This window comes from Mustela nivalis, assembly GCF_964662115.1.
Source record: "Mustela nivalis genome assembly, chromosome: 5".
Classification (NCBI taxonomy): Eukaryota; Metazoa; Chordata; class Mammalia; order Carnivora; family Mustelidae; genus Mustela; species Mustela nivalis.
The window spans coordinates 40,221,183-40,244,783 of record NC_139024.1 but is presented as its reverse complement, the minus strand read 5'-3'; the positions used below and the strand labels follow the sequence as shown (position 1 = coordinate 40,244,783).

At 45.8% G+C, this 23,601-nt stretch overlaps 2 protein-coding genes across 16 annotated transcripts in view; one reads left to right on the top strand and one right to left on the bottom strand.

Moving 5' to 3' along the window:
• The window catches only part of GJA10 (gap junction protein alpha 10), a 35,500-nt gene extending 26,397 nt beyond the window's left edge, over positions 1-9,103 (top strand). For 3 of the 4 annotated variants that reach the window (XM_082730588.1, XM_082730590.1, XM_082730589.1), the window contains 3 exons: positions 3,660-5,112; positions 7,893-8,225; positions 8,552-9,103. In XM_082730588.1, the coding sequence (XP_082586714.1) occupies positions 3,676-5,112; positions 7,893-7,931 (1,476 nt within the window). In that variant the 5' untranslated portion in view covers positions 3,660-3,675 and the 3' untranslated portion in view covers positions 7,932-8,225; positions 8,552-9,103. The remainder of the gene's footprint in view (positions 1-3,659; positions 5,113-7,892; positions 8,226-8,551) is intronic. The other variant, XM_082730591.1, reaches the window with a different exon arrangement.
• A 2,519-nt stretch (positions 9,104-11,622) lies between these two features.
• The window catches only part of BACH2 (BTB domain and CNC homolog 2), a 358,349-nt gene continuing 346,370 nt past the window's right edge, over positions 11,623-23,601 (bottom strand). For all 12 annotated transcript variants that reach the window (XM_082730571.1, XM_082730565.1, XM_082730562.1 and 9 more), the window contains 2 exons: positions 22,281-22,487; positions 11,623-18,033 (listed from right to left, as the gene is read on the bottom strand). In XM_082730571.1, coding sequence (XP_082586697.1) covers positions 17,554-18,033; positions 22,281-22,487 — 687 coding nt within the window. In that variant the 3' untranslated portion in view covers positions 11,623-17,553. The remainder of the gene's footprint in view (positions 18,034-22,280; positions 22,488-23,601) is intronic.

Sequence of the window (23,601 nt, the reverse complement as noted above, 5' to 3'; positions counted from 1 at the left end):
CATTGATCTGTGACATGGATTCCCAGAGCAGTCACTTGGAAGAAGTGTACCCAAAACTCAAATCACTGGGGCGCCTGGGTGGCTCAGTGGGTTGAGGCCTCTGCCTTCGGCTCAGGTCATGATCCCAGGATCCTTGGATCGAGTCCCGCATCGGGCTCTTGGCTCGGCAGGGAGCCTGCTTCCTCCTCTCTCTCTGCCTGACTCTGCCTACTTGTGATCTCTGTCAAATAAATAAATAAAATCTTAAAAAAAAAAAACCTCAAATCACTGTAATCCTCCACAAATAAAAAAGGAAAATTCTCATTTATTTCACTTTTCATTTCTAAATATGATATACAAGGAGAGGCTCAGTCATGGTTATCAGTTAGAAAAAAAATACTACAAGAGAATTGCAGAGCCGCAAAGGATATTTTGACCTCCAGGGAGAAAGTAGGTTAGACTCTATTGATCAGAATTACTGTGCTCATTCTGGATTTTGCCCCAGAATCAGAGCTGATCAGAGCCTTTATATCTGCAACCAGCAGCAATTGTTCTCTAATTAGCCACTCATGGTCCAACTTTAAGGTTCTTTGAGCCTGATTGTTAACTATTTTTTTTGACCACCCATAAGGTAAGTCATAAATATGTGGACTTTCTTGTTTATGAGAAATAGAGGAAATCCCTATGGGTATAGAAAGATAAGATCTGAAATAAAATTCAGGAAAGGAGTCCCAGTTTTTACATGGGAGTTGCTAAGTTAGTATTTGATAATAGAATTCAAGAATATTTCTAGGACTGTAGTTGTTATTGGTAAAAAGTAGTTACTTTTAAGAAACATAGGAATATTTAAGAATTTTGCTTTTGCATGCCAATATGCATGATTGTAGTTCTGTTTTTCATGTTGGCCTAGTTTTCCTTTACTTCCTATTTAAAGGTAATAATTAACAGGTTTTAAATCGATAGTGGCAATAAGAAGCATTAAATGGTTTAGGACTTCCAAATAGAGAATAAGTTAATGAAATGAGTAAGCTTTCTCATTGCAGGGTTTTTATATAAAATAGGTGGTCTAGATTTTTTTGTAAGTGCTAAAGGAATTATTATTTTTAAAGATTTTATTCATTTGAGAGAGCAAGTAGAGCAAGTAAGAGAGGGCAGAAGGTCAGAAGGAGAATCAGACTCCCTGTGGAGCTGGGAGCCTGATGTGGGATACGATCCCAGGACTCCAAGATTATGACCTGAGCTGAAGACAGTCACTTAACCAACTGAGCCACCCAGGTGCCCTAAAGAAATTATTATTATTATTTTTTAAGATTTTATTTATTTATTTGACAGACAGAGATCACAAGTAGGCAGAGAGGCAGGCAGAGAGAGAGGAGGAGGAGGAAGCAGGCTCTCTGCTCTGCAGAGCAGGGAGACCGATGCGGGACTCGATCCCAGGACCCTGAGATCATGACCTGAGCTGCAGGCAGAGGCTTTAACCCACTGAGCTACCCAGGCGCCCCTGTATCAATCAATATGGGGGAGAATTGACATCTTTACAAATACTGTTTTCCAATTCCTGAGAGTGATATATCCCATAATTAATTTATATAAATAGAGGAGTTTGTGTATGTGTATTTGGCATTATGTCTCTCCTTGAAACTCTGTCCTTTGGTTTTAGTGACACTGTACTCATGGTCCCCCTCCTCCACTTTGGTCATTTCTCGTTTTTATTTGTAAACTTATTTTCCTATACTGGTTCTGAGTGTTCTGTCATTGGCTCACTTTGTCTTGTCCCTAAGTGACTTCTGTCTATTCAGTGATTATTCACAAATGTTTAAATGTTTATCTCTAGTTTGTACCTTTCATTGTTGTTCTTATTCTCTAGACCCAAATACCTTCTGGACATTTCCACTTTTGCCATTCAACTTTGTTGGATAAATCTAAAACCTTTTTTAATTACAATTTTTGGCACTGATGTCCTTAAAAAAATCTTGCTGTACTTCAAAGTTATAAAATGTTATATTTTATTCTAATACTTTTGTAGTTGACTTTTTTTCATTTAATACTTTATTCCACCTGGGATTTATTTTATGTCTGGAGAGATAACTAGAGAAAATGTAATGATTCTATGTTTTTTTCTCTTGTTTTTTTTTTTTTTTTTTAAGATTTATTTATTCGTTTGAGAGAGAGAGAGTGAGGAAGGGGTTGAGGAAGAGGGAGAGAAAGAGAATCTCCAGCACATTCCTGGCTGAGCACAGAGCCTGACATGGGGCTTGATCCCACAACCCTACAGCCCTAGATCATGACTTGAGCAGAAGCCAGGAGTCAGACTCTCAACTGACTGAGCTACTCAGGCTCCCCTCTCTTGTTTTTATGAGTTGATATTCATCTATTCTTTTTCACTATTTGTCCATTTTATAGGTTAGTGAGAGTACTTTTGACTAAGTATTGTGAGGGCTGGACGAAGTATATCTTGTTCATTGTTGGATTCCCTGGCATTTAGGACAATGCCTAGGTGATAGTAAGATTTAGTCAATATTATTTAATGAATGAATTATGGAAGGGGAAAATTCTTTCATTACTGGTTTTAACTTAGTAATGCTTTCCTGTTTTTTTCTCTATATATCTTTAATACCAGGAAATCTGCATCTTAGAAGTCTTTAACCAATCAAACATTTTAATCTCATCAAACTTTGAAAAACATTTTTTTCTCTTCAGGGTAAACCAAATAACTTATTCATGTCAGCTATGCTTTGATTCTTTCCTAGATCACAAGCTTACTAGAGAAGCAGTTTATATTCACTTTTCTTCTAAGTTAACAAAGCTTTTATGAAAACATGCTGTTGCAGATGTGGCTTTGTGGATATAATCACATGTCTGTTACTGTTTCTGTGTCTGCTTAATTTTTACTGCTACGCTGTGCCTGTTCCAGAGGGTTTATTTGACTGATTTGTTTTCTTTACTTGCAATGGGAGTTATGTATAATACATAATGAGGATCTACTTGGTTTTTTTGTTGATGATTATCTCAGCGATAAGGTCAAGGAACTGAATTAAAATGGAATGACAATTCATCCCACCATTATTTAATGATACCTTCTGTGTGCAAAGAACAAAATGCTGTGGAATATGTCTCTGTCTGCAAAGAGTGTATCTTTCCACAAAGAGGTACAGAAAACACAACCATCACAAAACTCCTGTTAGGCACAATGTCAAATGAGTGGTATAAACAATAGTGTGGGTATTCAATAAGGGGAAAAATCACTCTGACTTAGGATGGCTAGGGAAAACTTCCTGGGGAAGGTGAGACTTAGTTAAGACCATATAGGATGTCTGGTTAATGTGCATCTGATGTGGTAGAAAAATGAACACAATTTGTGATGGAATGCATTGTACAAATGTGAGGGCTATTGCATACAGTGGAATGATAGTCCACCTCATGTGGGAGAGGAGAGGGTAAGCAGGAAATTGGATCAGATTGTGCACTGTCTTTGGTTTTTTGTTTCTTGTTTTTGTTTTCCAAAAACATATTCTTGGGAAGTATCTTATTTCATCATGCATGGGCCATAAATATTAGGGCTGGAATATCCTTCATAGCTTTGCTGACATGAATAAAGAACCTGGTTTATTGATGAGCCTGTGTCTTTGTATATTATGTCTATGAGTGCTATTAACTTCAGTGTTTTCTGTATGTTTCAGACATTAGTCTCATACCATGGGGGACTGGAATTTATTGGGTGGCATCCTAGAGGAAGTTCACTCCCATTCAACTATAGTGGGGAAAATCTGGCTGACTATTCTCTTCATTTTCCGAATGCTGGTACTTGGTGTGGCTGCTGAAGATGTCTGGGATGATGAACAGTCAGCCTTTGCCTGCAATACCCAGCAGCCCGGTTGCAAAAATATCTGTTATGATGATGCTTTCCCTATCTCTTTGATCAGGTTCTGGGTTTTACAGATCATTTTTGTGTCTTCTCCTTCTCTGGTGTATATGGGCCATGCACTTTATAGACTCAGGGCCTTTGAGAAGGAGAGGCAGAAGAAAAAGTCACACCTCCGAGTCCAGATGGAGAATCCAGAGCTTGAACTGGAGGAGCAACAAAGGATAGATAGAGAGCTGAAGAGGTTAGAGGAGCAGAAGAGAATCCATAAAGTCCCTCTGAAAGGATGTCTGCTGCGTACTTATGTCTTACACATCTTGACAAGATCTGTGATGGAAGTAGCATTCATGATAGGCCAGTATATTCTCTATGGGTTTCAAATGCATCCCCTTTACAGATGCACTCAGCCCCCTTGCCCTAATGCAGTGGATTGCTTTGTATCCAGGCCCACAGAGAAGACAATTTTCATGCTCTTTATGCACAGCATTGCAGCCATATCTTTGTTCCTCAATGTACTGGAAATATTTCATCTTGGAATCAGGAAAATTATGAGGGCACTTTATGAGAAATCCAGCAATGAGGGCATTGAGAAGGAAAGTGGCACCCCATTCCATTTGAAAAAATATTCAGTGGCCCAGGAGTGTATAATTTGCTCTCCCTTGCCTAAAAGAATCTCTCTACTTCAAGCCAACAATCAACAGCAAGTCATTCGAGTCAATGTGCCGAAGTCTAAAACCATGTGGCAAAGCTCACAGCCCATGCAACTTGAAGTAGACCCTTGCTGTGTTAAAAAAGAGTGGGTTGAGAAGGATCAGCACAGTGGACAGCTCCATGTCCACAGCCCTTGTCCCTGGGATGATGGCGCTCAGATTCAGCACCCTAGACAGCAAACACGCCTTTCCTGTGTCCGGCAAAACGGCAACTCCCACTCCTGGCTAGGTACAGAGATAGATCCTAGATACTGCCCATCCTATGCAACAGGAGCCTGGGAGCAGTCCCAGGATCGACGAACCTCAGGAGAGCCTCTCACAGATTTGCACAGTTACTGTAGAGACAGCGATAGCAGTGTGAGAAAGAGTGGGATCTGGACAGACAGATCTCACCCGGGCAGTCGCAAGGCCAGCTTTCTGTCCAGATTGCTGTCTGAAAAGGGACAGTTGCACAGTGACTCAGGAAGCTCCAGTTCTCGGAATAGCTCTTGCTTGGACCTTCTGCACCGGGAAAATAGCCCCTTGCCTCTGCCTTCAGCCACTGGGTATAGAACATCAATGGTAAGTAAAGACAGACAGCCTGACTGAACACAGAACTATTGCAAGAGGTTTTCCACCCTGACTACTTCTCAGCCTTCACTTTCTAGCTTCCTGGTGTGTATATATATGTGTGTGTTAAGAGAGGGAGAGGTGGCGAGGGAGGTTAATTTATGGAGTTAAATCCTGTCATTCAATACATTCAGTTAAATTCAATTCACGAAATGGATTTACTGAAAACCTACTTGATATCCTTCAGTCTTGTAAGTGCTGGGTTTATAAATGGATAAAATAGTGGCTCTGCCATCCAAAGGGCTCAGAGTCCGGGTAGGAAAGTTAGGTAAGCAGGCAAAAGTCATCAAGTGTAAGGTGCTATATTAGAAGGGGTGGGCAGGCAAAGAAAGGAGTGGTCAATTCCTTATGGATGGGTCAGGAAAAGCTTCATAGTGGAGGTTACTTTTGAATTGAGTCTTAAAAAGATGTGGTAAGTTTCTCAAGACCTCGGAGGACTGGGGTACATGAAAGAAGGCTATCCCAGTACAGGGAGCAGCACAGACAAAGCCTGAGAGGTGTGACACAGCAGGGCTGTCTGGGGAGCTATGTGTGGCTGGGGCACTGGTAAGTAGGAAGGCTATGGAGAGGGAATGCTGGAGAAGGAGCCATGGAGGTCTTATGGGAAGGCAGTGGAGAATCCATAGAGGGTGTGCTGTGGAGAAGTGATGGGATCAGAGTTACATTTTAGAAAGCTCTGTCACAGTGTGGAAAATGGATCAGAAGAGGGGTCATTTGTAACCTTGAGTTGCCCTTGTCTCACTAAGGAAGGAGGATGTGCTCCATTGTTTTAATAGCTCTGGCACTTAAAAGTCATATACAAATATTTGGTGGTATATTTCACAAAGACCGAAATCAATATTGTATTGATTTTAATTCTGTTTTCTGAAAAGTCAGTGTGGAATAAACATTTCCTACTCATTGTTTACACACAATAGATATTTACTGTGGACTCTTCTCAATTCTAGAAAAAAGAATGACACTTGCTTTATCCACTGCTCCTAACTGCTTTTTTCCATTAAAAAGAAACTCCTCCAAGTTTGGAGGGAGAACTTCCTAGTTGAGCTCACTTGTTTGAGCTCACACACTTGCTTTCTCCTCTTAATAATGATTAAATCTATGATGATTGAATCTCTATCCCAGTTTCATATCTCCTATGAGATTAGAGATATTTTGTTACTGCACTAAAGCCATATCTTGAGGAAGAATCACCCTTCCTAGATTTTTTCCTATAATACTTCTTTCAAACTGATACTCATTTCTTGTCATGACCAGTCATCTAACCAGGAGACTATGTTTAGGATCAGACTGTGGCTACTTAGAAACCCACACCAAACTAAAGCAGGTTTTTTGATGCTGGCTATGAGTTAGAGTCATCTGGGGGCTTTAATAAATCTTTGTGTCCAGGACCCATCGAATTCCAGTCAAACCAGAATCTCAGGGGGTGGGATGCACATCAGGATACTTAAGTAAATTCTACCCATAATGTGGGGCCCAAACTCATAAACCCAAGATCAGGAGTCACATGCTGTGACTGACCCAGCTAGGTGCCCCTGGGATTAGTATTTTTTTTTTTTAAGATTTATTTATTAGAGAGAGAGAGACCAGGGTGGGAGGAGCAGAGGGAATGGAAGAGAATCTCCAGCAGGCTCTAGGCTGAGAGCAAGGAGCCTGATGTGCTACTTGATCCCACAACTCTGAGATGCTGAGATCCTGAGCTGAGCTGAAACTGAGTCCCCGCTCAACCGACTGAGCCACTTAGGTGCCCCTGGGATTGGTACTTTTAAACTCCCCTGGTGATTACGATGTGCAGCCAGGGTGGAGATTCAGTATTTTAGAGTAACCTTGCCAGGGGTTACTGCTTTTACCAACATTTGTGAAGTCAGCAAGACAGTTTTAATCATTCTCCCTTTCTTGTACCTCCGTCCATGTGAGAGGAGTCTTCGTATTGACAGGGAATTGAGGGAGGGACGGTAGTGTTTAGGTGGGGTAGTTTTTTTTTTTTTTAAAGAATTTATTTATTTATTTATTTGATAGAGAGAGAGAGAGATCACAAGTAGGCAGAGAAGCAGGCAGAGAGAGGGTGGGATGGGGTGGGGTGGGGGGGGAGTAGGCTCCCTGCTGAGCAGAAGAAATAGAAGAGAAGAAATAGATCACTTGTCCGAAGTCATACAGTTAGGATGTGGTGAAGCACAGTTCTTGGACGTAGCAGGGACATAAGTTAGTATTTATTGGTTGAGTGAATGAGCTGGAATTTTATTCCAAGCCCATCTGATTCAACCTGAGCTCTTTCTATACCTCATACTGCTTCTAGCTCTCTCTGCACAAGGCAGCCTAAGTTTAGAAGATTTTTAGGATCAAGGATAAATTATTACAAAATGGAATATTCCACATTTGGATCCCTTTTCTCTTCCACATTACAAAATAACCCAAAATCTGGCTAATTGTAGAAGAAACAAAGATGGAGCTTTGGAAAAGGTTAACTGACAGTTTTAGACCTGGATTTTGGACAAAAACAATAACTGGAGGAGGATAAGTAGATGGCAGATGGGATTCATATCTTTCAGGGAATAAAACCTCTTCCGTGGTCAGTCATCTCTGGGTCAACCTAGGGAGAATTGTCCTCAGCGGGTTTTGATTGGACCCCTGGTATTTGTGACATACACAGAGTCCCAGGTGGGTGGACAGGACTGACTTTTGCAAGCCCTTTGAGTCTATTTTGTTTTGTTTCTCTTGTTTCGTATTTCTTTCAGAACATGCTTCTAGAACTTTCATCTATTATGAAAAAATAATTCATACGTGGGGCCAGAAAAATGGACCGAGGAGCAGCCGGCATCTGTGGCAGAAAAGTTGCACTTTTGATAGCTCAAACTTTGAGAAGAACTGTGGGAACCATTCCCTCCACAGAGACACCCACTGGGCAATGGGTGTGTACAGGGTAGCCCCAGCTGGGCCCACCTGCACAGGAGATTCTCCTCTGATGGGGCTGGATGGACCTCTCACTGCCCCACCTGGCCTCACTACCAGTGCTGTGTCAGGCAGGAGGAGGCAGGGAGGAAGTGTGCACCAGGAGAGAAAATCTCGGGGTAAGAGCTGCTGCCACTCTGAGGGGAGAAGGCTTGAGAAATGGCTATCCTTCCCCAACCTAGCAGCCTGGTGGGACTTAGTGCCCTGCTCGTTGCAGAGAGCACCCCTGCTCTGCGGTAGCACAGCAGCAGTTGGGACCATTGAACAGATAGGTGGATTGATCAATCGATTGATTGATCTCCTATTGGTTCCATCTCTCTGGAGGACCCTGATACACTGGGGAATGCCTGAGATGCTGTGGAAGGGGAGCCCAGCATTGGATGGGGCTGGGCTGTGCTTCTAGCCCAAATGGCTACTGAGTCTTCTCTGTCCCCATACTTTGCAGAGGTGGCAATGAGGTGTGGAGATATGAAGAGGCATGAGCTGTTCCACAGTGAGTTGTTAGAAGAGCCAGTGAAGACCAGGTGGATGAAAATGATGCTGGGGCCAAGTCCAAGTGGGTACCACCAAGGGGCACACCAGATTCCAGGTGCTTAAGATGCATCAGCTCTACCTTGTACAGCTGTGGAAGATTATTGTTGATCCCCACTTTATAGATCAGAGGAAGCTCAAAGAGACTGAGGAATGTGCCCCACAGCTAAAGGTCACATGGCTGAAGTGTCTGCTCTACAGCTGGATACAAACCTGGATCTCGCTGCTCCAAGGCTCGGGTTCCTGCCAGGAAGCGTTGAAGCTGTGCGCTCTCTGGCCGTGACAGTCCGCAGCCCCTGGGCAACAATTGATTTGCACAGCTGCCTGTCCAACTAGCCTATGGAAGCTATAAGGATAATGGCCGTGCATTTTAAATCTTGGATGCCCAGCTCACAGTACAGTGTTGGTTGAATGAATGTTTGTTTCTGTATGGATGCCAAAGACAATATATGACCTTTCAGCTCTCCTATCTGTTCCTTACTCGCAGGTGTTCTGTCACGTCCTGTCAATAGGGCCATTTTGAGAGACTCTTTCAGAAGCCTGTATGGCAGCATTTTTTCCCCTTTACTTTAAAATTCCTTTGTCCTCAGAAATCTTGACAGGGTCATCAACTATACAGCACAAAGAGAAGTTAAACAACATGTTAAAGGGTGAGTGTAAAACGTGATGCTTCCAGTATATGCTGGCGTGCCTCTGATGGATTCCTTCTGTTGCTTCAGGGTGAGGATCGCTGCATCAGGGAGGCACTTGTCTTCAAGGGGGAAGAGTAAACCCCAGCCATGAAGAACCAGTAATTCCTCCTTCTGGCTGACTGAGCAGGCCAGCGGCAGGTGTATGTTGGGATCTGTAGGAGCCAGAGGTATGAGGATAGAAGGTATCATGTTCTCGAATCAAATGAAAGGAAAGACACTCACATAATGGGATGTGGGATGAGCGGCTTTTCCCATCTCTCTGGAAAGCAAAGGTGCTAAATGGGGACAATTGGAAACCCCTTCCACTTCCACTCAGAGTCCTATCACAAGGCGGGTGTTCAACATCGAATACAGTCTTGCCAGTGCATCCTACTTGAGCGGGGAGGGTGATGGGTTGGAGAGGAGTGAAGAATTCTAGAGCTGTTTGAAACAACAGCTTAGTTACTCCCAAAGAGATCCAACAAAACTGTTGGCAGGGACTGGTGTAGGGGAAACCAATCTGGGAGTCCTCACTGTACCCTGGAAGTAGATACAGATCCCTCCGAAGGTGCGCGTTTGAAGGAAAGAGGATGGCTGCTGCCCATCTGGGGCAGGGCAGTGTTGGAATGCCCCTCTTCTGCAGACGGTGACTTCATTCTGTTTCAAACTATGATTGTTACTCCCACTACAAGGGCAAGTGTGAAGGTCAAAGTAGCGAATGACTGTCCGGTTTCTCTTGTTCCTTTCTGTCCTTTCCTTCCCTCCCTTCCCTCGCACTTCCTCCTTCCCTCCTTTCTGTCCTCCCCCCCTTTCTCCTTCTCTTTTTTTTTTCCTGTTTCTTTAAGATTTTTTTTCCCTCTTGTTTTCTTTTCTTTTGACAGGAAGAGAGACAGAGCGAGAAAGGAAACACAAGCAGAGGGAGTGGGAGAGGGAGAAGCAGGCTTCCCTCCGAGCAGGGAGCCCAGTGTGGGGCTCGATCCCAGGACCCTGGGATCATGACCTGAGCCGAAGGCAGAGGCTTAACAACTGAGCCACCCAGGGGCCCCTCTTTCTTTTTTAAATATTTATTTATTTATTTATTTATTTGAGAGACCACGTGAGCATGCAGGCATGACTAGGGGAAAGGGGCAGAGGGAGAGAGAAACCTGAGCAGTCTTGGAACTGAGCACAGAGCCCGATACTGGGCTTGATCCCACAACCCGGCTGAAATCAAGAGTCGGACGTCCAACCCATGGTGTCACCCCAGATGCCCCTAAATGACCAGGTTTTCTTAGTAGAAAAATTGGGGACTAAGACCCACCTGCTTTTTCAGAATGGATTGAATAACTTCATATCTTCAGGCAAAGGACTGTATTTGACCTCTCACACCTACAATGTTATGCCTGTATTGTTTCGCTAACAGTTGCTAAAACCCATTATATGCTCCCTGGAAGCCCTCCTTGGCTCAGTAGGATGCCCAGGCAGTGGAAGGCAGTACCTTTTAGTTTTCTCATCTGGCAGATGGGGTGAGGCCAGGCACGTCCGGTAGCTCAGATCTCAGCAGCTCTTCAGATATCATGAGAACGTATTATTTATGGCCTCTTAGACAGCTTAGCCAGACCACCCCAGTCCAGTGTTAACTCTTAGTCATGTAGCCTGCCTGCCCTTCAATACTTCGCTTTCCCTTTACATCAAAATCCAGGACTCAAATGATCAAATACCATTTTCTAGTTTAATGTATTTACTCCCTTAGCCACAATTCTAAACTCCTTGCCCTACTCATCATTGTATGTTGATGTTGGTTTAATGCCCCTTTCTCTCTGGTTAGTTTCTTTTAGCTTTCTGTTTTAGTCATTCATTCATTCATTTACTCATTCCCTCTACTCCCAACATGGAGCTCAAACTCACAACCCCTACCAAGAGTCACACACTCCACGGACTGAGTGAGCCAGGTGCCCCTAGCTTTCTGTTTTAAATTAGACCTATTATGTTGAGATAATTGTAGGTTCACATGTTCTTGTATGAAACAATACCCTTCACCCAACTGCCCTCAATGGTGACATTTGGCATAGCTATCGCACAACATTGAAGCCAGGAAATTACGTTTAATGCCTTTTTATCTGCTCTCACAGGCACTGGGAATTTTTTAAAACTTAAAAGTCACATTAGCATTATCATATTTTTTACGTCTCTAATCAGATTAATCAGATAGCAGGTAAGGGTCCAAGCTAGAGGAAGACACATAGCTTCTTTTGGAGAAGAGATTTCCTAAGGCCTCCAACCCTGTGATCTGTAACACAGGGATCAGAGGCAGGGAAAACCAGCTTACAATGCGTAATGATATGTCTTTATTTCATCAACAGAAATGGTGTCTAGACAAAATTCAGTTAACACTAGCAATTCAATTGAGTGAAAAAAGTTTTTTTTTTTTTTTGCACAATAGTGTATTTACAATGAGTAAATGAAGTTTCAATTCATTAGTTCATAGCAATGTTTTGTTTTCCCCCAAATGGTAAAAATTCTTAGTTACAGAGAATAAGCATCAACAGCCATTTCATTTTTACAATTAAAAACCACAACAAAAACCACAATCACTTAGAAAAAAAAAAAAAAAGACAAGCCTAAGAACTAGTACAATAAATTGATGCATTAAGTTACATTAATCGCATAGAATCTGTGTAAAAAGTATGTAGAAAAACACCTGATGTAACCTGTTACAGTCGTTGAGCAGTTATGAGAGGTACAGAGGGTTATACAGGTAGATATGTGTGAAACTGTCCGTATTGTTCGACCTGGGGAGGAAGAGAAGAGGGGCTGTGGCCCCTTGCATACACTGAGAAGACCCTGTTTTGAATATGGCCTCTGGAGTTTGTAAGGCATATATTAGAGGTGCACTTGCATCAGACTGGTTCTGGAACAAATTCTCCCAGGCCCTTCTGGCCTCACGAGCAAAAGGTGGTGCTTGCCTCGAACGGCTTACTGTGTGTCTGACCAGCACCCGGAGCTCCCAAGTGCATTTGGAATCTTCCTGGTCACTCGCTAGAAGTGGCAGGTCTTTTAGGTCCGAGCGTGAATGGGCATCCCATCATTCACACACGCCAAATGCACCATTAGGACCCCGTGGAGGTCACCCCCTCTGCCTGCAGACGTGTTTTGGCAGGAGACTTAGCATCATTGGTAGGAAAGCCCCTCTTTGTCCACGTCCCTTCCCTCTTTCCTCACATGCGTGTCCAGTCAGCCCCCCAGGAACACTTGGCACTGAATGAATGGTCTTGGTGCCCTTCGGCTTCTAAGGAGGGCCACTGTTTGAGCTGAGGTCAATAAACGGGAATGAAGTGAAAGAGTTGTTTATCCATCGCTAGATAGCGAGATGCATGCACCACGTCACAACATGAAATCAAAGCGACAAAGTGGGCCTCTGCGACCAACAGAACGGCAGCCTCAGGTTCATAGTACAACTAAAATGCACTGATACTCATCTGATATAAATATTATCTCCCAGGGTGGAGTGTAGGAAAATACTTTACACTTCCTTTTCTTGGCAAGAAATGTTTTTGCACCGTCGGTTGAATAATTTATCTTCAATCTGCCACAACAGGTCCTTTCTATGTACAAATACTATTTGCACACACGCTCTGTGTACAAATATCGTCTGTTCTGCAGCATCAGTCTTTGATGCCTGGGTCAGGAGAGGGCTCAGGCGGTGCTGAGAACATACAGACTGTCTCCACGCACACGGACGTCCTGCACGCACACGGACTCCACGCAGGGCACTGCGCTGTGGACTGCCTCGCCAGTAACTGCACCTACAACAAGATCCTCAATCTGGGGAAGAAATACTAACTTATGATTGAGTGAACAGTTTTATTCTTAAAGGAAAAAAAAAACAACAAAAAAAGATTCTGCCCCTCAGTCTATTTATAGTATTTTGAAGACAAAATTTGATGCCTTCCTGGTCTACGACTCCTCCCGAACTAGAAGCCATAGGGGAGCAGGTTAAAGTCATTTATTGATTAAGCAGCTGCTCGTTTCAATGGGGTAGAATGTGGAGATCCAGCCAGGTAGGTCTTTTGTAGCCAAGTAGCTTTGTAGGCACTACCCACTTTGAGAGGGTTGTACTCCACAGGATGTGGAGCAGCATGTAGGGACAGGACTCTGGGATTTCTTAAAAGGCTTATAGTTTATACACCTTTGTTTCTTTTTCTTTAAAGGCATTCATAAAGTATTCAGAAAGAAAGTGTAGGTTTAGGCCTTTTTTTTTTTTTTTTTTTAATGAAGATTTTAAGTCATCTCTATGTGGGGCTCGAACTTACAACCCTAAGATCGAGTCATGTGCTTTACTGGCTGAGCCAGCCAGGCACCCCTAGATCTCCTGATAATACCTTCGAACTTCATATTGTGGCCACCTGATTTCTAGCAGTTCGCTGGTGCAAGTCCTAGAGCTGGTCCCTGGCCTCCTTTTTAAGGAGAAGTGGCAGTTGGCATTCTAATCGCTAGCCATTTTTTTTTTTTTTTTTTTTTACTTCCTTGGGAAAGCAATACAAGGATTAAATCCAAAGTCATAGTGCATCTTAAAAGCAGCATACTTTTAGAAAGACAGTTAATAAATTACTTGTACAATATACAAAATAATGTTTTATACTGCAGCATCACCTCTGACGCCTGAGTCATTGTGAGGGAACCCGGAATCGAAATAGCAGGATGGCCTAGTCAGTTTGCCAGCTCTGTTTTGTTTTTGCAACAGTTTTGTTCCAGAATCAGTACGTAATGAAGTCTGATTTTATTCAAGGCACCCCCAGATAACGCAGAGAAACAAACACATACAGCAAAGCACTCACCTGCCCAAAGCCTGACCAACCTGAATGAAGCGAGGTCGTCTGGACACACAAGTAGGACACAGGCAGATCCAAGGGGAGGACTAGATCCAGGCACATGGTAACAAGCCATGGGGCCTCCGCCGTGGTCCCCGCCCCAACAGCTCATGCCCACCTATTTGGAGACCCAACTAGGCCATGGCAGGGATCTTCCTAAGCAGTCCACGGTGGGAGGGTCCTTTATTTTTATAAGGAAAGACCCTTCAGAGCACAACTACATGTCACTGTGCTGTGCCAACACTATTCCCTGTTCTTAACTCGCTTTTCCTTTTCATAAAAGACAGAGGCTGCACAAAGGGATCCCACATTAAGGAGACAGGCTGGTTTTTTAAAACTCCACTTGAGGCAGTTTGGATTCTGGTCCCCAGCTAGTCCTCCCTTTGAATCAACCTGCAAACAATTCTTAGGAACACGTGGTTCAGGGTAGCAGGAGACAAGACGGGTCACACAGACAATTGCACAAAGCCAGTCACTGTTTATGGTACATAGTGAACAAAATCATAAGTCGTTAAAAAAAAATCTCTAAGAAATGGAAAGAGTTTTTCAAGCAGTGTTTCTAACCAGTTCCCATAGCAGGAGTTTGGTTGCTGAAGAGAGAGAAAAGCAGCTGGGCTTAGGGGGCGGTGGTGATGGCCGGAGAATGTGGGCAGAGAGGGTGGAGGGAAAACAGGAGACCGCCTCCCCCACCCGGACTTGGCCACAGCGCCTGCATGCAGCCCAAACAGCAGACTGGGGGGGAGGGGGAGACCAACGGAATGTGGTCAAGATGACCAGTTTGCACACAAGCTGTCACCAGGGTAGATCACACCAACAGGCTGGTTTGGACCTGGTGATGAGACGAGCAGGAAACATTCTTTTTTTTTTCCAAAAGAAGAGGAGGTCACTTAAAAAAGGCAACAAGAGAGTTAAAAACAAAATACTGTTGGCTGACTCCACCATAACACAGACCTGTGGTGCCTCACGTGATTCACATTGAATTTAAATTCCAGCTGTCACCAGTTTTCCACAAAGGCAAACTCCACTGTGAAGCACAGAACCGTTCCACTAGGCCAAGAAATTCCAACAACCGCAGAAAAAAAAAAGGCAGCTCCAATTCTGAGCTGCCTCAGAATCTGTCTCAGACTAACACACTCACATACACACGCACATGAGGGGAAACAGAAACCCAGAGGCAGGTTTTAAAAGCGGAACTATTTGAAAAGAAAAGCCTTTTTTTTTTTTATCCTACCGCATGAACCAACAAATTTCTGGCATTCATACATATTTAAACATTTAGCGCTAATATTTGTACAGAAAAAAGTTAATAATACTAAAACATATGTTACTATGATTTCACTTTTCGCCTACATCATATACTAATTTCCCCTTTTACATGCAGCTTTAATATTGTCCAAACAATGGCACAAATAAAGAAACAAAGTCAACCATCTACTTCCCACTGCCCACCACCCCATCCCCACATCAAACCTTTCAGGACTCTTCCCTCAGCCAGGCTGGAGGGCCCACCGGAGGGAGGGATGGAGGGACCCCTCCTCCTCTTAGGCTGGGGGCAGGGTCTGGGCACATCTTCCTGTAAACGTGGCTGGGGGCCAGCACGCCCCCAAAGCCAAGGAAAGCTGCTCTCTATGGGTTGCAAGCCAACCAGTTTTGCAGCAAGAGAAGAAAATTATCAGGTGAGGGTAGGTGTGTGTGTGTGTGGTGGGGGAAGGGGCAGGGCAGGGAGGGCTCCTTGGCCATATCGTGTCCAAAGCCTCAGAATGAAATCTGCCTTCAGACAAGAGACGAGCAGAAAAACCCCAGAATTCAACTCAAAGCATGTGGAGAGGGGAGGGAGAAAGAAATGCTTTTGCTTGCATCAGGGACAGAGCCCAGGCTCACATGTGCCCCCACTCTCTCCTACTCTGGCTGAGCTGCATTAACCCAGGACGCCGCTTACACGCAGAACACCAGCTGCTGTGATTCAATCCCACTCAAGGGAGAGGTCCTGGGAACCCAGCTGGGCAAGGGGCCTGTGAAGGGGAAGGGGCGCGGGGCAGGAGTGGGGTGGCTGATCAGCCAAATCCTTCCAAGAAGTTCCTCCTGCACTGCCCTTCCAAGAGCAGGCAGAGGCCCAAGGATGGGTTGAAATGAATGGGACTCGCCCCCTGGGTGAGAAAACAGTTCTAAGTTGATTTTTAGGAGCCAATGCCTGCTGAGTTCTGGTACAAAATCATGGGTTCCTGCTGTTTGGATGCACTTTCGAGTGGACGTCCAAACTCTCTCCCCACTTAGGAGTCTGAACATTCAGCATCAACTCTGAACTCTCTGCATCTAAACTTTGCTTCTGGGAAAGGTGGGGAGGAGGCGAATTATAAAAATATTCAAGCAGATTATTGTCTACACATCCTAGGATGAATCATTATTTGGCAAGATTATTTTTCCTACATAATTATCACCTGAGTGCTTTTTAATTAGCTAAAATGTCTTACTTTTCAACTAAAAGCAAAGAATATACAGTATACTTGAGTTATACTGAAGTAATAACAACTTCATTTAAGAAAATAGGTTTGACCCAAAACTCAGTGCAAGTGGCGAAGTTGACCATGACTGTACAGTATCTGCAAGAAAAAAAAAAAACAACAAAACAAACCACGACACTCAGATGACACCGGCCGACGGTGCCCAAAGCAAACCAAACAACAGAAAAAGGGTCGGAAATAAAACCTCAAAAAAAAAAAAAAGCTTCCAACATTGAATTCTGTTCCATAAATAAGTACAAATTGAAATTGAACTGTGAAGCAAGAAAAATGACCATGTTAACAGTTACCAAACTAGTTCTAGCATTGGAGACAAAAGAAGAGGAATGTTGGAACCTGTTGATAAATGAGAAATGAAGTTTCCAGTTTTAGGATGAGAAAATTGAGGCATGCAGGACTTTTGCATATGGATATATATATATATTTTATATATATATTATATATAATATGTACAGTCTAGCTATAAAACTTTGATGTGTATAGAAGCTGTCTTCAATGAAAAAAATTGAACATTCAGAAGAAATTCCTGAGATAGGGTTTGTGACATGGGCCACTGAGAAAAAAAATCCGTGGTTGGGTCCTAGAGGTGTTATAGTCTATCCCTGTTGAGACTGAAATTAACCCACAGACAGGCAGTGTCACCACTGCCGTCTTTCCTTGCCTGGGCAAGGGGTAGCACCATTGTGAAGGGAACTGTGTATCACTCCTGCGTGAAGAGAGGAGGGAATACTTAGAAACAGTATTGCTGCTAAGAACGCTGTAGTGTGCACCAAATTCCTTCTTGGTTCTTCCAGACAACAGATGAAGAGCACCGCAGGCTGACCGTAGAACACCCAGGTGGGCGAGGTGGGAAAGCTTGGGAGGCGGGCCGGGTCACTAGGTGTACTCTTTCCTGGGCTGCTCGTCGGTCGTACACTTATCAGTCATCTCCTGGCAGAAGTCCACGGTCACCGTCTGGCTCCTGGATTCCAGAGCAGGCGCCCTCTCTGAGAAGGTTCCCGGCTCAGCGCCCTCCGGCCTCCTGGAAGTACAGTTCTCCGGGGCGCCGCCAGGGGCCCAGGGAGGCCCGGGCTGAGCGGTCGCGGGCTCCAAGCAGCAGGGCGCGCCTTCCCCCACGGCGCACTGCGAGGCAGCCAGGTTCTGCTCCACGCCCAGGGGTGCGGGGTTAATACTGGAGGCTGTAGGGAGGCCCATGGGTCTGAGGACGGGGCAGTACCGGTGCAGGGCCTGGATCTGCTCAGGGCTCTGGATGTCGCGGCAGACTTCCTGGGAAAGGCAGGAGAAGTTGTCCAGCAGCTCCCCCATGCAGGCTTTCAGTTGGTTCCTCTCTGACAACAGCTTCTCTTTCTCACACACCTGGGCAAGAGAGAGAAGAAAAGAAAAAAAAAAGGGGGGGGGGCGGCATGAAACCTGAACGGGAAGACAGAGCCCTGGTTTCTGGGGGATTTCCAGCTTCCATTCCTACATTTGGTATGACAGAGTCACTCGTGAATGACGGACGAGGCTGGGATCTAGGAACCTACAAGACGTGTATCCAAGGAGCCTGGTCAAGAGTTTCCTATCCGAGTAGCCTATCCAGGTGTGCCATGAGCCTGACGCCCCCTGCCCCCTCCCCGGGCAGCTCTCCATCCCTCTCTGGGGTCTGGCGAACGACCATCAACATTCCCTCCAACCAGAGGACTGCAGGGCCTCCAGGCTCTGGTTTCCTGAATGAGGGTTTGTAAAGCATCAGTTAGAAAACTCTCAGTCCCAAACTTTGTTGTTGAAAAATCTCCCCCAGTGTATTAGGCTGCCATTTTTGAAAGTCAGAAATTGGCCGATTCCAACTTTATGACATTTTGGGAAAAGGCAATGGGGCGGGGGCAGGGGGAAGACCGGTGGTTGCCAGGGAAGGGGGCGGGGGGAGAGGGATGGACAGGTGGAGCACCGAGCACGTTTAGGGGAGTGAAATTACTCAGTGTACAGTCTCTGTGGATGCACTGTCCAAATCCGCACACCATACCACACCGAGAGTGAGGCCTGACACAAATTATGGGCTCCGGTGATTACCCTGTGCGGATTCAGGTTCCCCCCAGTCAGGTGGGAGGTGTCCATAACGGGGAGGAGGTGAGTGTGTAGGGGCAGGGGGCAGGGGCATTCAATTTTGCGGTGAACCAAAAACTTCTCTAAAAAGAAGTCTACTGAAAACACATCAACACAGATCACAACAACAAAGAGTGGCTCTGGTCAATTTCCCACGGTTCACTCAAACCTCAGCAGGCTTTCCGGCCTCCGCGGCGGACAGACAGACGGAACACAGCGGGTCCTCTCGGGGACAGGGGGCTGGGCAGCGCGTCTGGGGCTCGGGGTCTCCCTGCACACGCGAGGTGCGGAGACGAGCCCTAGCCCACGAACCCGGGGTTCCGAGATGTCGTCCTCCAAGAAAATCGAACCTAAGCTCTTATGTCCCTAAAATCCACCATCTCGTCGGAGAGATGAGTTTTGCTGCGGAGAGGAGGCTGGTGGAGGTGTCACCCCAACTCTCTCCGCAGGGAGCGAAGTATGTGGAGGCACACGGGGTGCACGCCAAGAGAAGCGGCAACCGGACATCACCCCCAGAAGGGAGGGGAGAAGGGCGCTGGGCGGGGTTGAGGGGGGAGCGAAAGGAGGAGAGAGAAGCAGACACAGGAGGCGGGGGCTCCGACACGGCTGCTGCGCGTGCTGCTCACGAACGCAATCTGGCAGGCAGCGTGGGCGTGTGTGCCGGAGACAGAGATTTACACGGGGAAAGGGCACCTGCTAAAATATTTATAAATTTATCAAGAAAACATGTTTTAAAAATGAAAAATAAACAGATGTACGAGTGCAAGTTGAGAGAAATACATTATGCAAGTTTGCAAGAGCTTAGTGGTGTGCCGCAGGCAGCGTGGGCGTGGGGAGCCATTGCGCATGCGCTGGAGACGCGCGGGGCCCACCCGACCGGTCTGTCCCCGCCCGCCAGCGCCAGCCGGGCACCCGGACCAGGTGAGCGGGCACCGCAGCGCGGCCAGAGGGCGGTGGGTAAGCAACGAAGCGCAGCCGGGAGGTCTCCTCGTGAAAAAACTCTTAACGTTTGTGGCCGCGCAACCTGGGGGCCTGCAGCTGGGAGGCCACACCACCCAGGCCCAGGAGGGTCATCTCAGTCCCCATTCTGCCACTAACGCCCCTACTGAGGTCCCAAGGGTCCCGGGCCACTCTTAGCCCGCGAGGAGAATGAACTGCGTTTTGGCTCTCCACAGGAAAGGTAGTTATAAACCCAGGCCCTGGTTACAGTGAAGCTCTAAGGAAAGACAGTTGGACACTGAGGAGCACACGAGTCTGTCAGTCCGTGGGGAAACGCGGACTATTACTGAAGGGGTTCCCAAAACTGGGGGGTGGAGATGTAGGAGGTGACCTCTCCGTTTTTCAGCTGAACAGTGTCAGCAAAGTGCTTTAGATATCTGCCTGGTGTGTGCTTTAGACTATTATTTGTTGTTTATTGTTACTAGACTTCACTATCCGTATTGCAAAGTTTTACTGAAAGAATTCTAATTATAAAACCAGGCATTCCTTAAACATCGGTGATAAGAATCGTTTTACTTCCTGGAGAGGGGTACAGGGCGGAATGACCCTGGACGTGTGTTCAAGGCCCTGGTGCTTGTACTCCGCAGGCTCTCAGCCTTGCTGAGTCCCCACAGAGGCCCAGCACACTTTAGAAGACCCATATTCACCAGCCACAATGTCCTGCTTCCTTACGTCGCTTACATGCAAACTTGTTGCTGTTAAAGCAACATTAAAGAAAAATTTGAACGACAGAAGGGATTTGTAATCCCCCAACCCAGTCACAATTTCAAATACATTTCAAGGCAAAAGACATTTCCGGAGAGGCCTCCTGGGGCTGCACTGGTGTGACTGAGAGATGATCCGGTCACTGTCTTTGTTGTGAGGAATCTACCATTTGGGCCAAGGGCTTGGGGAGACAGTCACACACTTAGATGGGGCAAGTCTGCTATGATAACCACGAAGCCAGAGGTCAGATCTGGGCTCCTGGGGTAGGTGCTCAGCCTCACTGGAGACTCAGGAAAGGGGTTTCCTCAAGAGGGGACAGTAACTTGATTCTCAAAGGATGAAGGATGAAGTCAGAAAAGAAAATGTTTGAAGCCTGTCCGAAGTAGAGGGGAGACAGCAGAGGCACAGACAGAAGCAGAAACAGCGGCTAGCAGGAAGTGCAAAGTGCTGGACATTGGGGTCAAGTTGGAGGACAGGAGTGGAAGGTGATGCTGGAGGTAATTATTGACTAATTTGCACGAGCAAGCATGGATGTCTTGCTGGGAAGCTTGGGCTTTATTTTTCGGGCAAGCGAAGCCACTGTGAGGAGCAGGTTTCCCCTGCTTGATGGGAGTTAATTAAAAAGAAAAAAGACCCTGAGGTCCAAGACTACCTTGAAAACAGGTAACACTTACTCATACTTCTTTTTTCTTTTTTAAAGATTTATTTGTTTGACAGACAGAGATCACAAGTAGGCAGTGAGGCAGGTGGGGGTGGGGGTGGGAAGCAGGATCCCTGCTGAGCAGAGAGCCCGATGCAATGTGGGGCGTGATCCGAGGACCCTGAGATCATGACTTGAGGCGAAGACAGAGGCTTAACCCGCTGAGCCACCCAGTCGCCCCTACTCATATTTTTCAAATGCTTTATCTTGCTCTTAGGGTCTCATCAGGATGGTAGCCTACCATGACGCAAAGCATCACCATGTATAGTCCGAGGACCTGAGCTTAGATCATAAGCACATCACTGGCCTCTCTCTTCTTCAGCCTGACAATGGACCCAGCATCTAAGATGTTTCCAGTATTTGGCTAGCAGAAAGGTCGAGCTGCATGAGACTGCACTGGTTGCCTTCAAAGCTAAGTCAGGAGCCCGAGGGGCCCTGGATTTACTTCCTGTAGCTTAAGCTTGCTCACCAAGGGGAAGGGGGAACTGAGTTCTCAGTGAGGGAAGACTGAGGTCTCAGTGAGGGAGATGGGGGCTTTTTCCCTGAGACAAAATACTCTCAGGCCCAGGGAAGAGTTGCGAGCCACTTGGAGGCAGAATTGTGATCAAGAACCCTGGGGCTGCGAGGGACTTCAGGTGTCCTATCTGGATTCTACGCTCTCCTGTGGAAGGCAGGAGAAAGCAGTGGTGAACATACAAGATCTGGGTTTGCATTCAAGCTCTGCCACGTAGTGGGGAGCTGACAAATCTCTCTGCACTCGTTTCCTTCTCTGTAAATGGAGGGAAAACAGAACCTAAGTCACAGGGTGGATGTGGGAATTAAAGGCAATCGTTTATAAAGACATCTGAGAATAATACCCAGCCCACACATGTATGCAATAAATGTTAGCTACTAGTAACTCCCTCTATCCCCAGGGAGGCTGAAGGTACGTAGACAATGCTGGCACACATAACTGTAGATGGAAGGCTCTTACTTTTGCGGAGAAACTTGTCTCAAAATAAACTCAAAACTCCCTGAATGGTGGCCCTTCTCTGCATGTCTTTTGCCTTTATCACCGCAGCCTTGCACAATTTCTGCTCCCTCCAGGTTGCTGACAGCAACGAACAGATCAACTCACCAATTTGCGGATTTCACATTCTAAATTCTGAATACAGTCCAGTTTCCTCTTGCGGCAGCGCTGGGCCGCGATGCGGTTCTTGCTGCGCCGCCGGACGTCGTGAATGAACTCTAACTGTTCTGAGGTTAGCTTGTGCATCTTAATCATCATCTGGAAATCATTCCTCGGAAGATCTGTGATTTGATCTACAGGAAACGGAAGTTTGACCTGAAACCAAGAACAGCAGAATATGATTATGGTAGTTGGTTGTTAGTTTGAATTCCAGTGGGCAGAACGTCCAAAAAAAAAAAAAGTAAAACCTCCTTTTTAAGATGACCAGGTAGGATGGAAGCTACTGAAAGCAAGTGGTGATTAATCCTTTCTTGTCTTAGATACAAATCAGATGTCATATTTAGAGAGTCAAACAGAATGTGAACATACAAATTATAATGTGTTTATCACTCCGGGGATTTCTGTAGCAAATAGCATGGGAGATAGTGGAAAATATGGACTTTTTCACTGTTACAATTTTGTAAGAAAGGCTATATAGTTAGTTGAAACCCACTCCTGTAGATCCTCAACTCAGCAAGAGAACAATTTACAGACAGACATCATCTAAGGAATTGTCTGAAACACTTGAATAAGGAAAGCACAACACACCTCAAAGAGGTTGGAAAGACGAAAAAACAGCGTGATTTTCAGTGACACGCATAACGAGATGCAGCGGCAGAACTCGGGAAGTCTACACTGGGGTGGACTTGGATGTGGGCTTTAGTCCTTCCACCAGACCTCAGCCTAGTTACCTTACTTTTCTGGGCCTCACTCTCCTCATCTGCAGAATGGCGCAGGCTTCTGAACTGCACAGGACTCTACACAATTGGACACTTGGGGCAGACTGTGTTTTCCAAAACTACAATGGCCATCCCATCTCACATTTTCTTTTCCAACGTGATATTGACATTTCCTTGTCTGAAAGCAGGATGCACATTCCTGCCCCAGGATCACCACCATGCGGTAGAAGTCACAGCATGTGGCTTGAGGCTGGGTCATAAAAGGGGCTGCAGCTTCCTCTTCGGCTTCTCAGGCTGCTCTCTCTCTGGAGGAAAGCGGCTGCCAGCCTACAGGCCTCCCAGGCAGCCCCAGGCCCCAGTTGTGGAGAACTGAGACCTGAGGCCAACAACCAGCGTTAGCTGGCCAGTCAGTGCTTGAACCACCCTGACGTGGACTCTGCAGGCCCTGTCAAACCTCCATGGATGCAAGGCCCAGCCCCTGACTTCAGCCTCATGAGGGATTCCAAGCCGGCTGTGCAAAGATGGGCCAGTCCTGAGTTCCTGCCCCACAG